This window comes from Eumetopias jubatus, unplaced genomic scaffold, assembly GCF_037043125.1.
Source record: "Eumetopias jubatus isolate StellerSeaLion01/CBP00866 unplaced genomic scaffold, mEumJub1_p1.0 scaffold_16, whole genome shotgun sequence".
NCBI lineage: Eukaryota > Metazoa > Chordata > Mammalia > Carnivora > Otariidae > Eumetopias > Eumetopias jubatus.
The window spans coordinates 37,919,363-37,937,594 of record NW_028274822.1 but is presented as its reverse complement, the minus strand read 5'-3'; the positions used below and the strand labels follow the sequence as shown (position 1 = coordinate 37,937,594).

At 42.2% G+C, this 18,232-nt stretch overlaps 1 protein-coding gene across 2 annotated transcripts in view; it reads left to right on the top strand.

Annotated features, from left to right (window-relative positions):
• Positions 1-18,232, top strand: part of MAPRE2 (microtubule associated protein RP/EB family member 2) — a 159,467-nt gene that overhangs the window by 10,917 nt on the left and 130,318 nt on the right. For both annotated transcript variants that reach the window (XM_028098137.2, XM_028098136.2), the window contains exon 2: positions 14,833-14,894. Coding sequence is in view for 1 of the 2 variants with exons in the window: in XM_028098136.2 (XP_027953937.1) it covers positions 14,833-14,894 (62 nt within the window). In the remaining variant the exon portion in view is untranslated. The remainder of the gene's footprint in view (positions 1-14,832; positions 14,895-18,232) is intronic.

The window sequence follows — 18,232 nt, the reverse complement described above, 5'->3', positions numbered from 1 at the left end:
TTTATGCACCGGGAACCATAGAGCCTGTATCTTATAGACTTACAGCTTATGGCTCTATGTCCTGAGCAACCACAACCTTCCCTTCTGCTCCTCAGAAATGTAAAGTTCTCCCCCTTGCCTGGGACAGTGACATGTTCTGGGACACCAAGCAATGAATTCCTCAGCAGGGTGCTACTCTTCACTCTGTGAAGTCAAAAGACACAACGTTTGGTGTTTTTTTCTTCTGTCAGAATTCCATATAATTCCATATAATTCCTCCATTTTTTTCCTAGGCAAAATTTACTAATAGATTATAAAAACATGCTTTGATATTTTTAATTACTCACCTCTTTTTCTAAAATATTATTCCTTCAAAAACACACATCTTTATGTAGTGATCATAACCGAGTCACTACGTAATTGTTGCAATCAGTTACTAAGTAGGTCTGTCTCCCATCCAATCACATAATCCCAAATTGGAGGAAGTTACGTGGTCATTTTGTCAAAAGACACCCCAGTACAGAATTCCCCCCACCAGCAAATGGAGGAGAAACTAATTTATCTTTTTGCTGTTGTTTTAATAAATACAACATAAGGGGCGCCTGGGTGGCTCAGTTGCTTGAGCGTTGAACTCTTGATTTAGGCTCAGGTCATGATCTCAGGGTTGTGAGAAGGAGCCCTGCATCAGGCTCTGCACTGGGCATGGAGCCTGCTTAAGATTCTTTCTCTTCCTTTCTGCCCCACCTTGCACGGGTGCACACTCTCTCTCTAAAAAAATAAATGAATAAAATAAAATAAATCATATCTTAATAAAGCTAAATTTAAAAAATACAACATAAGACACATTAGCGAGAGTTTGAAAAAGATGAGGGAGGGGCATGAGGGGAGCCGCTTCTAATCTTTCCACCTCTGTGCAACTATTACAAAAAAAAAGAATTTCCCTTTTTGTGTAAAGCTCTTACTGACTGTATTCACATTCAACAATATTTCACATAAACATTTTCCTTAGCATGTTGAATGTTATTTCCCACATCCAGCACAATGTTTCTAGCTTCTGTGTCTTTGCACGTTTTTCTGCCTGGGATGTCTTTCCCTAGTGAAGTCAGGCTCAGCCTTTGTCTTAGCTCAGGTGTGAGTTCCTGGGGGTCCTTGCTGCGCAGTGTGCTCCACAGACCAGTGGCATCTGCATCACCTGGGAGCATCCTATAAATGCTGAAGCTATGCTTCCATCCCAGACATTCCCAATCAGAGTCCGTACTGTAGTAAGGTTCTCAGGTGTTATGGATTAACATTTGAGAAAGGTTGTTCTGGAAAGCCTTTCTGAACCACCTAACCATGACCCACCCCCCCACCCCCCCGCCTCCCACAGGCCCGCCCACCCAGCCAGGATAGGTTGGGTGACTCATTGCGGTCTGCTTTTAATTCCCCACACATGGGCCTCCCCAGCACATAAATTGGTTGGAGATGGGGATGGACTTGTTTTGCTCTTCACATCCCCAGGTTCGAGTGCGGCGCTTGGCTCGTAAGCTTCAATATTTGGAGTTGTTTTATCACTTTCTGACACCGTGGCTTTGTAGATGAAAAAATACAGGTGAAAATTTCTTTCCTGCTGGGAAAGTGGGGAGTCAGGTAGGACTTTCTGGGTCACTGGTCCGCAGTTTGAGAGTCCCCTATAATTGCAGTCTTTACTGTAGAAAACATACTGGGAGTTGGGGGGAAAGAAATGCTTCTCTGCAAATAATTTCTGAAAGTCCACTATTGGAACTTGACCATTTTTGCTTAAGGTATTTAATATCTGTTACCAGAATCTCTGGGAGAACCTGCACTTTACACTCAACCTCTCCGGTGAGCAGCTAGCAGATTTTGGTAAGCATTTTATAAGACCTAGAGATAATGATTCTCTGACCCGAGAAGATGGGGCCTTCTAGTAGGTGTGAAGGAAGTTAAATGGTGGAATGCTGCGAAACAACTTCTAATCCTGACAGATGTTACAATAGGTTTTATCTTGAATCCTATCGTAGATTTCTTTTCCATTAAAAAAAGAAAATGTGTTCTCTATAAAAATCTCAGGATAGGACATTTCCCGCCCCACCCCACCCCCCATCCTGCCTTTCATCCAGTCCTCCTTTCAAAGCGAACCACTGATACCCTGGGTTGGGTTTGTTTGTTTGTTTGTTTCTCCCCAGATACTGGTTTTAACTGTAGACAAAGTGCAGGTCCTTCTACAATGAGGTTTCTGAACTCCTACTAAAATTAAACAGCTAAACCATGGGGAGCTTTCTTTGTGTTCAGCAACCGCTTTGTCCTTTCATTGTGGAAGGAACGTTTTGTGAACTTGAGGTTGGACAATCTGATAGGGGGAGGCTCAGCCCAGGAGGCTACTGTTTTGAATTAGCAGAAGACTGATTAGGGCTTGGGAATCAAGTTGTACGCAGAAACAAGACATGTCTGTCCTGCAGGGCTATTGTTTTATGTGAAAAGAACAAGAGGCTCCTGGTACTGCTTACCAATGGCTCTCACAATCAGCCTCCTAGAGCACAGAGTATAACTACATTCAAGAATGTGTGGCTTCTTTTCCCCTTTGGGAGCCTGTTGCTGTGCCGATCCCTCACCATGGACACCAGCTTGAGTTGAATTGTGAATCTGAGTTGGGTTTCTCTTGCGGAAGAGTGTATTAAGTTGTTTTCCTCTCCTAAGCAGCTTATATGAGTGTCAGTGATGATGCTATTCACAGTAATTTGCCCAGACAGGGACCTTGGGTGGGGCTTTTAGGAGTCCTTTGACATCTTCAGAGTGTACCTTGTTGAGCAATCTGATGCAGGTGAGCCATGCAGGATGGGAAGAACAATTGTGTTCTATACACTGTGACCTCAAGCCTAAGTCCATTTGAGTCATATTTTCCCACAGGGTTTGTGGCCCATCCCAAAGGAACGAGATTTTTTTAACACCCTATTCTTGTGAAGTTTAGTGTTGTAAACCTTGCTCTTGGAATCTGAAAGCCATGGGCATTTCTTGGTTTTTCACGTTTGGGGGAGTTTGTTTTTAAATGTTAAGTAGTTAATAACTTTTAATTTCGTGTGCCTTTGGGAGACTTTTATACTTTGATGTCCCTATCTGAAAAAACTCTGCAAATTGTCTAGTAACGATCATGAATAGAGGCTCTAGAGATTAAAAAACGAAGAGGAAGTTAAAATTCCATTTGCAAAGATTTAAAGTATTAGAGAAATGCTAGTCAAACCAAGAGGAAGCAGCAACATCTACCAAAACATTCAAAAGGAAAAAAAAGCATGATTTAGAAGTTAAGACAAAGAATGCTTGTCTTTACCCCCTTAAACAATGATCTTCTTTTAAAATCTTTGCAAGTTAGGCACGACACCATTCCCGCTATTCTTATTAATAAGCCAACTTAAATCGATTGTAGGAGGACCTGGGTCTTGTCCCAGCTCTGCTTAAAGTGCAGTCCAAAACTGCTCAGTCCACCTGTGACTGCTAGCCGCCTCAACCGGGAGGGTATCTTACCTTTTACCTAAGATTTCCCCACGAGAAATCTCAGCACTCCAAAAGGCAGTTGTTAATCCGTCTTTCTTAGAATAAAATCTAATAGGAAACGTATTGGGAACTGGGCTTTTTCTTGAGAGAATCCATAAGGTTTTCAACACACAAGGAAAACACATCATTTTGATAGTACGTTAGCACATTGAATTATTTGAATTGCAGTAGGCGGAAGTAGCGGTAAGATTCAAACTTGCGTTTCACATAGGAAGAATGCAACTGTAGCTCAAAGTATGCAAGTAGTGTGAGTTTTGGCAGAGCAAGCCCATTTTAAAGAGCATCCACTCGGATACGCTGCTGAGTTCACTTTTCCCCACGTATGTAGTTGTTAGCGTTCCGTCCTCTCCCTATCCATCGGCCTGGGCTGTAGAGAGATCCCATATCTTACCCTGTTAGAGAGAAGGGAAGATGTGGAAAAAGCGGGCCTACTGACCCAGTCCAGCAGTGCCTTGTATTGAGCTGCCCCCAAATACAGGCAGAAACAAGAGCCCTGCATTTTCCTGGCACTCAGGCACATGGTGCTCCTGGGAAGGCTAGGGGATGCATTAGCGCTCCCCACGGGGAGCAAAAAAGGAAGCACCTTGTGGGATGGGGAGGAACAAGAAGGCACAAAAACTCACTTCTCTAGGGAAGACCCAGAAGATTTGAAAGAAATAAAAATCTTAAAACCCAGGGCGCCTGGGCGGCTCAGTCATTAAGCGTCTGCCTTCGTCTCAGGTCATGATCCTGGGATCGAGCCCCACATCGGGCTCCCTGCTCCGCGGGGAGCCTGCGTCTCCCTCACCCACTCCCCCTGCTTGTGTTCTCTCTCTCGCTGTGTCTCTCCCTGTCAAATAAAACCTTTTTAAAAAAGAATCTTAAAACCCTGCATTATGTACAATGTCTATAAAGCATGAAATCCCTGCAACAATCTGAGCTCACTAGCATTCAACCTTAAAGCTAACAGGAAAGGTTCTATTTTCATCAAAAGATAATTTTATCCTTTTCTTCTCTGCCCCCTCCCCCATCCCTTCCACTGCCAACCTTTAGACATGGTGGTCAAGCCATGGGGTTTGCTGAGGTCACAGACTACAGAAGAGGCAACAAATAGGCTTCACAAGGGCCAGTGAGGGTCATGCTCAAGGCCAGGTCCACAAGATCCCTTCAGACGGGCATTCTCTCCCATTCTTTCTAAGCCATTGGTTTTCCCTAGGGTTGATTCTACTTTGACGTTTCCTCATCCCATAACTAATACTCCGATCCAATTGACAAGGAAGATGTGTTCCAATAGTGATGATGAACATAAAGTATTTTCCATTTACACAGAAATCTGCAATAGCTAAAGAATACACACAGCAGCAACACTCTAACTGTACTTGACAGAAAACTAAGAACTGGAGCCCAGAGTTTAAATGGTATACCCACGGTCACATAAGGGGGAAAACCTCAGCCCCAGGGAATTTTACTCCAGGTGCAATGCTCTTTACTGCAGACAGGTTTACAAATGATAGTTGGATTCCCCCAAGCAGCCCTCAAAGGTCCCTTTAACTCCTAAAGCCATTAAATTGTAACAGCCTCCTATTTCCCATGGAAAGATGTATGGGGTTTCAAAAAATTGGTTGATTAAATCCATTTTGGGTACACATCCCACCACAGATGAGGACTCTTAATATTCTGGCATTGATGGTCCCTTGGTTTCCCCCAGTTTGAAAATGCAAGTGCACCTCAAGAGGTCCTCAGGACTTGTCTGGGAGTGATGTTAGAAAGCACTGGCAATCTCAAAAGCCTAACCTGCTACTTGTAGGCAGAATGATAGTTCAGGTGTACTAGGGTTTACTGAAATATTTAGCTTTTGCAAACTTCTTTTTAAAAAAATTTTTGTCAGCACAAGCAGGGGGAGCTGCAGGCTCCCTGCTGAGCAGGGAGCCTGATGCGGGACTTGATCCCAGGACCCTGGGATTATGACCTGAGCCAAAGGCAGACACTTGACTGAGCCACCTGGGTGCCCCGCTTTTGCAAATTTCTTAAGTTTTTTTGCTCCTTTTTTGCTTTAGAGAGACTACTTGGTAGTTCATCTGAGCATCCTCCTATCTCTCAAACACCCTGGATGTATGTGTGGTAAACTCAGCTGAGTCTGTTCTCTATGCAAGGGGAAGGTAAGTGGCTTCATTGAGGGTGCCAGAGTAACAAGACCCAGAACGAGCCATTTAGGGCAGCAGAGAAGAAATAACATGTTTGTGATGAACACTCCCTAACGCATTTGCGCAGGTGGGTTAATTAAGTACCTAACATCTTGGAAAGCAGAGAACTTTCCCTAAGGACCTGAAACTCTGGATGAGTACATGATCACTGACGGGCTAGGGATGTGGGGGAGAGAGGAGAAGCAAGGGAAAATGTGCTCCAAGAATGGACTTTAGCTCCTTAATTTTGCTTTGGTCCGTCCCTGGTAGCAGGGTGTGAGCTATAAAAGAATTTATTTCATTTGGGATCATCTGAGTGGCCGGCCCTTCTGACTAAGTGCAGGACCAAGTACCACATAGCAGACTGTGGGAAGAGCAGATCGTGTGCCTTGCAACTCGGTGTGGTCCCCAGAGCAGCAGCATGTAGAAGTTTCTAGAAAGGCAGAATCTCAGACCCCACCCTGGCTTATTGAATAATAATATGAATTTTAAGATTCTCTGCTGACTCAAAATCTGAAAAGCACTGCCATGAAGGAAACTGAGAGAGAAAATACTTATTTTCCTCTAATTTTCAGAATGAGGAGAAAACAAATGGCGTTCAAATCCTACATATCTTCCAAAGGAACAGCAGTCCTAAGTTTTTCCCTTTTGTTCTTCACTTCCCTGTCCATGTGTTTGCCTTCACGGCCTCATGGTATAGTTATTAGTGCGTCTCTGAGCTCCTCGCTGGTGCACTGCATATTGCTCACACTTTAGACACCCAGCACTTAGGGCATCTAGGATATACTAGATGCATAACATGGTGTTCATGAGCTCCAGCTCTGAAGTCCAAATTCCCAGCCCTGCCACAAGCCTCTGTTCATGTATCTGTAAGATAAGAAATCTCCTCCGTCAGAGCGTTACTGTGGGAAGTAAATGAGCTGATACAGGTAACATACTTAAGACAGCACCTGACACATACTAGCTGCACCAAAGTGGTAACTTGTTCTTAGGTGCTCAACCAATGCTGAACAAATGAATGGTTAGGAACTTCATATAAAAAACACTTTATGAAGATCGAAATTTGGTGTTCTGTTGCTTCAAAAATACGAAATTTTAATATGCAAAGAAAGCCTGACATAAGGGAAGAAAAAGGGAAAATGAGTCAAAATGAACTTTTAGGAAAAGCATGTGGACTCAGAAGACCACAGTTTGGATCCCAGCTCTGTCCTTTATCAGCTATGTGATCTACAGTGAACAAGCTCCCATGATTACTCTTTATTTCCTGGGGTTATGCAAAAAAAGGATTTGTAACTGACCAAGTAGGAGGGTAAGGCCCACCTTGCTCATTATTGTATTCCTACATCTCAGCCCAGAGATACTCTGTGATGTGTTGTTCAATTGATTGGAGCATGCACTCTCAATGGGGACAAAACTTAGAAATTGTATTGGTTTGTGGCCCTCTAAATCTCAACCCTAACAGACAAAAATCTATCCCTTAGTATTTAAATTTTTTTTTGAAGATTTTATTCATTTGAGAGAAAACATGCGAGCGAGCACAAGAGCGCCAGTGGGGTGGGGAGGGAGGCAGAGGGAGAAGCAGACTACCTGCTGAGCAGGGAGCCTGATGTGGAACTCCATCCCAGGACCCTGGGATCATGACACAAGCTGAAGGCAGACACTTAACCAACTGAGCCACCCAGGCATCCCATTATTATTTAATTTCTTTGCAGTGGGGAGTGAGCTGACCAGGAGGCAATGTCTAAAAGGGCTCCTTGGGAGGCAGAGAATGAGAGGGATCATCTGGGAAAAAATTAGATGTCTCTAACTCCATCTGTATCAGATGAGAGCTCCTAAGGAAGAGAAAGGAGCAAAAGGCAGCTAGCCAAAAGGCAAACACAGTAAACCCGTGGAGAAAGAATTAAGATTGGGTGAGATGATCTATGTGAAACAATTTTACAAAATGAAGTGCTATACTCCACCTTGGAGCTGCCTGCAGAGGAGGCCGCCATCTCCTATTCAGCATCATGGCTGCCCTCAGGTCTCTGGTGAAGCCCAACATCATTAAAAAGAGGACCAAGAATTTCATCTGGCACCAGTCAGACCTATATGTAAAAATTGAGCACAACTGGGGGGAATCTCAGAGGTACTGATAATAGGGTACCAAGAAGATCCAATGACATCCAACATTGTTGGATGGAGCAACAGGACAAAGCACATCCTGCCCAGGGGCTTCCGGGAGTTTCTAGTCCACAACACGAAGGAGCTTGGAGTGCTGCTGATCTGCAACAAATCTTACTGTGCAGAGATTGCTTACAGTGTCTCCCCAAAAACCACAAAGCCAGTGTGGAAAGATCAGCCCAGCTGGTCATCAGTCACCAATCCCAATGCCAGGCTGTGCAGTGAAGAAAATGAATAGATGGTGTATGTGCATGTCATGTTTGTTAATAACCCATAAAACTACAAAGAAAAAAGCTATAGACCTGTATAATTATGGAAAGAGAAGGGTGTTTTGTTTTGTTTTAAGATTTTACTTATTTGAGGGAGAGTGCGAGTAAACATGAGCGGGGCCGGGGCGGGGGGGTGGCGCGCAGAAGGAGAGGGAGAAGCAGGCTCCCTGCTCAGCGGGAGGACCCTGGGATCATGACCTGAGCCAAAAGTAGACACTTAACCGACTGAGCCACCCAGGCGCCCTGGAAAGAGAAGGTTTTACGGAACATTTCAAGTTGTGTGTGTGGGGGGTGGTGCCTGGGTGGCTCAGTCAGTTAAGCGGCTGTGTTTGGTTCAGATCATGATCTCTGGGTTCTGGGATCGAGCCCCACATCGGGCTCCCTGCTCTCAGGGAGTCTGCTTCTCCCTCTGCCTGCCGCTCCCCGTGTTTGTGCTCTCTCTGTCAAATAAATAAAATCTTCTAAAAAAAGAAAAACAGGTATTTTGTCTGGATCTATTTCCCATAATAGATTGGGGTTTTGTTCCCACCTCCCACTCAAGTTTTATCCATGACAATATAATTGATGCTTCTGCTCTGAAGCAGCACTAGATTATTTCCCAGGTGAGTGGAATTCAGCATAAATTTCCCCATCAAATAATTACTGATCCAGCCCCCAAACATTTTGTAAGTGGGACTCTTCTGTAAGACCCCACAGCAGGCCCCCCAAAAATAATGTGGGTGGTTATCACATGAGCATTTTTAGGATGCACACTAGCCCCAACAGAAAACTCAGGGGTAGAAGCTATGTAGATAATCCTGAATATCTCAATAAATTCCATCCCCTTAACACTTTTAACGGGCTACTGAAAATGTGAGTCTGAAAACCTTCCCACACAACACTACATTTGGACAGTGGTTATCCATCTTTTGAGGGAGGTCTTAGCAACCCTGGTTACCCAGCGTCCTAAGAATCCTCCTGCCACAGCCAAAGTCTTATTGAAATCTCCCATTACCCTTTCAACAATTCTACTCTATTCCTGTGTTTCTTCTTTGGACGGTCAAAGGAATAAGACGATAAAGATAGGCCACATGTAAAGCAAGGATTTCGTTTCCACTATAACCTGAACGCTAAATTTGGACACTGGGCTCTTAAAGGGAATCTGATCCCATTTACTGGGCTACTTTCCTGCTTCATGAACATTCTGCTACATTTCATTATCAGTCGTACTTGTGAGGAAAGCCATTCTTCTATTCCAACTATTTTCAGGGATCTCTGATTAAAAACCGATATAAGGATAAGTAATCATTAAAAACATTCACAGACAATGCACATGGTATTTCTCATATAGTTTGTCTCATGTCTGTCTTTTTAATCTTACTTTTGTGCCTTTCTCACGGCAGATATTCTATTCTAGAATAGAAAGGGCAATCTCAAATTATTTTAATCCTGGTTCGCATGGGAAGTAACAGATGGATAAAGGAGGATTCTAAGAGGGGGATGAGGCTCAGTTTGTATGAAAATAACTGAATTTCTGTTTTATTATAGCTATGACTTTAGACAGTTTGGGGGGATTATACTTTATTTTTACAGAAGCCTAAATCACACGACCAAAAGTTTATAACATCATTACCATTCTTAATGTATGCCATCAAAATCCCTTTATCAGCTGGCTATAATTTTTCAAAGCCCTTAAATATACAGTATGGGTCATTTTGTAGTCTGGCTTGCTTAAGGAGTGGAATGCATTGTACCATACTCAGTGCCCAAGATTCAGTGTAATTTGACCTCTTTTACTTGCCAGATAATCTCATTTGGTTTTGGTTTCCCTGGTGTGTGCTCAGCTCTCTGCTTCCCGGCAGTGGTTCCTCTAGTCCCCTGGGGCAGTTGAACCGGGCAGGCTGTTGGCCTCCCTCTGTTGCCCTGGGGAGGGCTCTGAGCCCAACCCACCCAACCCAGGCCACTAATTGAGGTGGTGCTCGCTGGAGGGGGGCTCTCCAGAAGACTACTATAGAGTAGGATCAGCCTGAGGATTAATAGCCTGTGACCTTATGTTCATGCTGATAAGCAGCTTTCTTCCTAGAAAGCTGTGGCATTCCCATACTAAAGAATGTCTTCTGTAACTGGAGTGATTGAGTATCTGAAAGCACCCACAGGGAGTTTGGAATTCAGGATACAGCTCATTTTGAAGGTCCAAAGAGCGCTCGGTGATCTCCTGAGGGGAAAACCTCAGTTCACATCCCAGCAGGGTTCCCTTCTTCGAAAAGCCGGGAGCAACTGGAGAAACAGGGGTTCTGCTCTCTGTGAGGAGGACCCTTTCACCTTGCATTAGTCAGAAATGTTGCTGGCTAAATACACAGCACTGAAGAAAGAGCCAGATCTTTTTTCAGTGGTGGGCATGAATGGAAAATCTCTACAACCCTTTCTTCATTCTGATATCTCTTATGCACCTATGGCTTTACGGCCAGACATGGAAGCAGCCTCTTTAGGAGGGGGACTCTCAAGTTAGGACAGATGTTTTATGCTCCACACGTGGGAGGCCAGATTCCGAGTTTGTCCAAAGAAAGAGGATTTGAAATGTCTAGAGGACGAGGGGGAAATGGACTTTTGTAGTAACAGAGAATGTGCTTTGTTAAAGAGTGTGGCCATGTCATGACTCTTTGGCTAACAAAGATACTTGGTCTTCTCAGTTAAAGCCTGCAAACCAGAGAAAGGGGCTGGCTTTCTGAGGAGCTGCCCAGTGCTCAAAACAGGAAGAGTAAAAGTCAACATGGTTTTTCCTAATGTGAAAGAAGACTGCACGCTCCTCTTTGTGTGGGGGTGGGGACAGTCATGCTCTTCCTTAGTGTGACCCAGCTTAGAATACAGAACACCTCCCTTGTCATCCACAAGAGCAACGCGGGATGAAATGCTAGTCCTGGACCAATAAGGGTGAAAATTTGGGGAAATTCTTGCATAGCATCAACTCGAAGGTACCAGGGATCCCTATCAAACTGCTACTTAGAAATTACTTCTAGTTTTCGGTGTATTTGTATCTATTTTGACTTTTAGTAAAAGTTTAGAAAGGTTGATGTGGAAGAAAGGTGATAGCAGAGAATTCTCAGATCGGCAAGACTGGGTGAAATAGTTTTTCTTGGATCTGTCCAAATTTGTTGGGCAAATTCCCAACCCCATCTTGCCCACTGTCTCGGGGCTTTTGTTGCTCTCTGGAAAAGTAAGAAAATAAAAGATTCTTGCTCAATTGTAATTGCTGTCCAATCTTTTTTTAAATTAAACTATGTTTTTAGATCATTGTACGTGAACATGTAGTTGTAAGAAACCATATGGAGCTTTCTCATATGCCCTTGAGTCCCTTCCCCTCCCCCCTGTGGTAGTATCTTACGAATTTGTCACAACCAGGATATTGACATGGATACATGTTCAAGCCTAGTGTTGCCCTTTTACGATCACCCCCTCCTCCCACCACTCCTCCCTTGCTCCCCGCTACTCCTGCAACCATTAATCTGTGCTCCATTTCTACAGTTTTCTCATTTCAAGACTGTTAGATAAATGTAATCATGTGGTATATGATCTTTTGGGACTGGCTTTTGTCACTCAGGATAATTCTCTGGAGGTTGATCCAGGTTGTTGTGTGTTTCGGGAGTTCTTTTTTATTGCTAAGGAGCATTCCATGGTAAAAGGATATGCCACAGTTGGCTTAACCATTAACCTATTGAAGGACATCTGGGTTGTCTCTGATTTTTGGCTACTGTTAAAAAAAACTGCTATAAACATAATTTCCATTTGTCTGGAAAAATGCCAAGATGTACAATTGGTGGGTTGTATGGTAGTTGCATGTTAAAAAAAAAAAAAAAGTTTGCCAGAGTAGCAGAACCATCTTACATCCTCACAAGTAATGTGAGTGCTCTAGTTCCTCATGGGTGTTTCATGTTGTCTCTTTTTTAGCCATTCTGCTAAGTGTATAGTGATATCTCATTATGGTCTTTAATTTTCACCTACATAATGGCTAATGATGTTAAATATAATTTCATGTGCTAATTGACTATTTACATATCCTCTTCAGCTAAATGTCTATTCATGTCTTTTGCCCATTTTCCAATTCATTTTTTTTTACTGTTGAGTTTTCAGAGCTCTTTATATATTCTAGAAACTAGTCCTCTGTCAAATATGTGGTTTGCAAATATTTTCTCCTAATTTGTTCCTCATATTTGCATCTACTTCACAGGGACAAAAGTTCTTAATTTTGATAAAGTCTAATTTACTTATTCCTTTTATGGATTGTTCTTGGTGTCAAGGCTAGGAACTCTTTGCCAGGCCCCAGGTCTCAAAGATTTTCTGTGTTTTTCACAGCTTTATATTTTATATTTATACCATGTTCCACTTTTTATTTAAAGAGTTATTTATTTGAGAGAGAGACCACAAAGGGAGGGGAGAGAGAGCATGGGGGGGGGAGCATAGGGGGGTGAGGGGGAGGGAGCCGGGGCGGGGGGAAGAGGAGTAGGGAGCCCGAGAGGGAATCTCAAGCAGACTCTGAGCTGAGCATGGAGCCAGAGGTAGGCTCAGTCTCACCACCCTGAGGATCATGACCTGAGCCAGAAACCAGGAGTTGGCCACTTAACTGACGGTGCTACCCAGGCGTCCCCCATGCTCCATTTTTAATTTTCATATAAAGAGACTTGCAGAGAAGAACTGCTTTGCCACTGTCCAACATCATAGACAAAACTACCTTACCTTCTGCGCCCCCCACCCCCACTCCCCACTGGTAGGGAGCCCATGCTTCTGCCCTTGCAAGGCTGTGCCTTATCAAGCACTTAGATGCCAGGAGCAGAGCAAAGACTTCCCGGGGGGATTCAAATCTATAGCGAAGACCTGGCTTTTACAGTGGGATGGTGTGGATGAAAGATGGAGTAGACACTAGAGTCCATCCGACTCCTAGAAACTGTCACTTTCTCGATGCACGACGTGGGCCACTTGCTCCACTACTCTGAGCCTCAGTTTCTTCATTTGTATTTATTAAGATTTAGGAGATTAAATTAGATACAATATGTGAAATTACTGGGTTTTCAGTAAATGGTCCCATTCTTCAAACTGATCCATTACAGCTGTTGAAAAATAAGCAATGGGCCATTGTCAGACAACAGAAAAAGGCCAATTATATATATATAGCCAATCCTGAGTTCTAAGGGTGAATTATCTAGTTGATAGGTAAACTAGGAACCTGTACTCTTCCTAGCTTGGTGGCCAATACTTTCCCCAGTAACAAAGCTACTGAGTACTACTTCCATAAAGACGGCAAATGAAAATTGTACTGTAATTCAGTTAATTGCTAGAAGACTGAAGGACTTAGGAAAATGACATGGGTAGGAAAAGACTTTTTTATCTGATTTTTTTTTATCAACTATCATTAAGTTATGGAAAGATGTGAAATACCTATGAAATTAACTTCTCTAAATTATGTGAAGAAATTCTATCAGAAGAAAACATTGTTAGCTTACCGAGTTCGGTCCTTAAGACCATCTGTACTAAATTTCCTGATTTTTTTTTTTTTTAAACAAGCCAACTTTACAAATGACATTTGAGCTCTCTTACTGAACAGTAAAACATTGAAAAATCAGCTCCTACCTTTACTTTTATTTTCTCCATACCTACCATTTTGCTGTTCCCATTTTTTTTTTACTACCCCTTATAAAGATATAAAATGCCTCCCTCCTTTCTTTAAAAAAAAAAAAAAAAAATTCACCCAGCAACATCTCCAGACATAGTTCTGGAGATCACCTTGCATTGTGTCTGCCACAAATATTTTTATGCAATTGACTTTAAAAACAAAAAACAAAAACAAGCACCAAAGGCATTTGTGTTTTCTGTTCTAGGACCATTTTAGAAGAATAATGGGCAGGGTGAGGACCTAGGTAGAAGGCAGCAGTCATTTCTAATTTGTTTCTTGGGGTGGCAGGAAGACCAGTTAAGGCTCATGCACACAGGCATCTTGGGTCTTTTTTAGCAGCATCTGCTTGAGCCATAAGCAGCCTCCCCAGGAACCATCCACTTCCCGCCCTAACACTGGACCCTCAAAACCTGGAGCTCAGATACGTTTCTTAGCCTTGAGAATTGGATCTGTCCTTCATCAGTGTACTTGTCTTATCACTTAGAGCACGTTTTGAAGAGCAAGAGCCAATTCACATAAAGTGAATTATCATTTGTTGGTGTGTGGAGTTTGAAGTTTGATCCCGGCATTGTTTAGAATGCCTATTCTCTTAAAACTTGATTTAACTGAAAAAAAAAAAAAAAAAAATTCTTCTGACTGGAAGAATAAGCCTGTGTTGATACCAGATATAAAACCTGCAAATAAACCTAAGTTTAAGGAAATTGGTACTTTAATGTTGGCCTTTGACATCCCACTTAGAGGGACTGCTTCCTAGGGTTATCTGCTAATACATGAATTCTCCTCACATCAGACTATCAGGGAGAAAGGTAAGAAGAAAAAAAATTATTTGCATAAAACTGCCATTATACTAAATATTCAGAAACCATAACCAACCTCAAAATTGATCTAAAATATAGACCGAGAGCCCAATGGCTTGGCTAACTTAATCTCCCTCCTATGGTAAAACCAGCTGAACTTTGATACAGTGTGTGCTTCCATTGCTAACTACACCTAAAGCACTCCATTATAACCCTTTGCTCCTACGTTTTCATCCTATTAAGTGTTCTTTTTCTTTTTTTCACTGTCCCAGTATCCCACTCCTCAGCGGTACGGTTCATCTCGTCAGCCAGGGAGAGAGCCTGGATGCTCGAGGTAAGGCTTAAATCTAAAATGGTGTAGAATTCCTTGTCTACAGATTAAATTGACGTATTAATGCTGCTGTGACATTTTATTTTCAAAATTCCATTCTACAACTAAAACAAGTATTCTGGTCAACATGCTCCATTAAAACATTATTTTTCAAGCTATTTCATTTCCCATAGGTATGAAGGGCTAATTGCTATCAGCAATTCCTCTAAAAATCGTCAAGCCAATTGAAGTTTAATTTTGGAGATATTATTAGTGATAAGTGGAAGGAGAGAATATTAAGATGTAGCCAAGTAACCTCAGGACATCTCATGGTATTTGTGAACAAGTGATTTTTTTATTTCATTTATTTATAATAAATCAAGGCAACTGCTCAGACTTTACAAGAGGGTGGAGCATATTTGGGAAGGAGACAAAGACTCAGCAGCCCTCTCCCCGCCCCTTCCCCCCCCCTCCCCCCGTTTGGGGTTTGTGTTTGAAAACACAATCCTTTGACCTTCACTTATTTCCCACTGGTATTCTGAGTCTCTCTCTCTCTCTAATGCCTTCAAGGTTCTTTCACCTCCAGTAGCTCCCTAGAACAAAGGAACAATTAACTGAAATTCCACCAGATGGCAATATTTGGAAAGCCATCCACCGAGGTTTCAAAGCTGAGAGCTACTATTGTTCAGAGAAGTCTCAATGTAAAATGTCCTAGACTTCACCAAAGGTATTCTAAACATCTTTAGTTTTACTTCTTTCCCCACAGCATCAAAAGTTTTTACAAAAAAAAAAAAAATATGTTAGGGAGTATATCTGGTATTTTCTTTTGTCTTTCATTCTGGAATGATAAAATTAGAAACGTCATTCTTCATTCTTCACAGTGTCCATATTAAAAGCTCAAATCAATGGGTAATATACTATATTTGGTTTGGATTTCTTGGTGATAAATACAATGATTAATGGTCATTTTTAAATTGAGAGAGCTAAAATTCTAAAAAAAAATTAGCATTTTAAGGAGTTGTCTTAATATTAAGCCAAGTGAAATTTGCAGGTATAAAATACTTGTACTGATTTGGAATAAGTTATTTAAATGGGATGAGTAAACTTCTCTCCTTTTGCTCTAATGAAAGGGGAGAGCCTGACCCCTGAGTGGTGTCCAAACAGCTGGACTTCTCAAGGACCAGAGCTGGGACAGAGGGATGCAGAAAGGCATCTAAGGGCAATTAAAATAGAAAGCACCAAGGAGAGTCACCCAAGCTTGCTTCATACACCTAAAAGCTGACCTTGAGCGCCCTTTGCAACCTGCTCTTGTGCTACTAGCCCTTCTGGTGGGGGACCCACATGTCTGGGACGGTCCTGGTTTACTTCCACGGTCTTGGAATATAGTTTCATTAGTACTCCCTTTCACCCTCAAAAGTATCTCCATTTGGATGATAAATTCTAGGGTTGCCTACCTTCTAGGCTGGTACGTTAGAAGAAAAAGTAATAGAAAAAGGTGGCCCAGTACCTAAATAGGGTGTCTGTTTATAAACCTCCTTATATCTAGGACTGCAGGACAAATGCTCCCTTTTCTGTAAAGAGCCATGTCATAAATATTTTCCGCTTTGTGGGCCACACAGTGTCTGTCACAACTATTCATCTCGCTGTAGTGTGACAGTCGCCGTAAACAATACATAAGTGCATGGGCTTGGCTGTGTTCCCAATGAAGCTTTATTTACAGAAACTGGCAGTAGGTAGCATTTGCCTGGCGGGCCATAGTTTACAGACCCTCATGAGCTAATTCTCCACCACTTCCTATCCCCTTACCAAGAGACAGCCATTCCTTAAATCCTCTCCTTCGTCTCCCTATGCCTTCTAGGTTGCAGCCTCCTTACTTAATAACAGTTTCTGAGACGGTTGATAGTTGCTTGAGTGACTGATCTCAGTTGTGTGCTTCCTGAGCATCCTTGACTGAGTCTAGCTGCTTGCTTCATATCCAAATTGGTTTCTGCACTCTGCACACTATGCCTCTACCTTATAGCTCATGACCTAGAACAGCCTGCCTTTTGAGAGAGCGCTTGAATCCTAAAGTTAAATCCTAAAGCAATAGCTATTTAGTAGACAATTTAATTTTAGGCATTGGTCCTCACTAAATAACTGTCTATGGAAAATACAGCCACATGAAGGAAAGATGAACGTTGACAGTAGCAAATTTTTGTTATAAAAATGGTACTTTTAAAGGAAAGTTTGGAAAGGAAAAAAATGACGCAAAATACCATCCCAAAATAACTGTTTTTTGTTTTTTGTTTTTTTTTTGTATATTTGCTTTTCTCACAAGTATTCCCATTTTCCTATACTGGATGTGAACTTTGTGTTTTACTTAGCATTAGTCACAAACCTCTTTCAGGAATCTTCAGAATTATTGTTAGAGTAGAATAGTATTATGTTATATCCGTGTGTCATAGTATCCTCCAGTTTTGTTGTTGGTTTGGTTCAGTCTAATTTGTATTTTTTTTTTTTTGTCTATTTCCTTAGTACAAAATCCCAGAAGTGGATTATTCAAAGATATGACCATTCTTATAACTTTTAATTTAGTTTACCAATTTCTTCCCACATGGTTTGTAGCCTTTCACAAACATTTGCAATTTGAGAGGACTAGCCTCACCACAACTTAATCAGAAATAGCATTTAATTCAATAATATTTACTGAGTGTCTCCTGTATGTAAAGAACTGTGCTAATTGCTCTGGGGGGGGGGGTGTGTGTATATATAAAGGGTAGGTTTTTCACACAAACCTGAGTGAGTACCTGCTCTGAACTATGTATTGTAGGGTTTCCATGCTGAGCCAGAAGATAGCTTCTGAGTTCGACCTTACTGGGGAGCTGAGATAGGTATATATAATATCTATAACTGTATACAAAATGAGATACACCACAGGAGAGATACAGAAAAATATATTGGGAGTCTGAGGGGGTTGGGGGGCAACAGTTAGAGATGGCATCTGAGCTGAACCTTGGAGGTGAGTTGGATTGGAACATGAAGGTGGTGAGATTTGCCGTTCATTCCATAAACATGTATTGACAGCTAACTCTTGTACCGGGTGCTATGCTGAAAGCTAGGGTTTTAAAGGCAAACAAGACAGAGCTCTTAAAGCTTAGCATCTAGGGGCACCTGGGGGGCTCAGTCAGTTAAGTGTCTGCCTTCGGCCCAGGTCATGATTCCAGGGTCCTGGGATCGAGCCCCACATTGGGCTCCCTGCTGAGCGGGGAGCCTGCTTCTCCCTCTGCCTCTACCTGCCACTCCCCCTGCTTGTACTCTCTCTCTCTCTCTCTCTAATAAAAAATAAAAAATCTTAAAAAAAAAAAAAAAGTTTAGCATCTAAT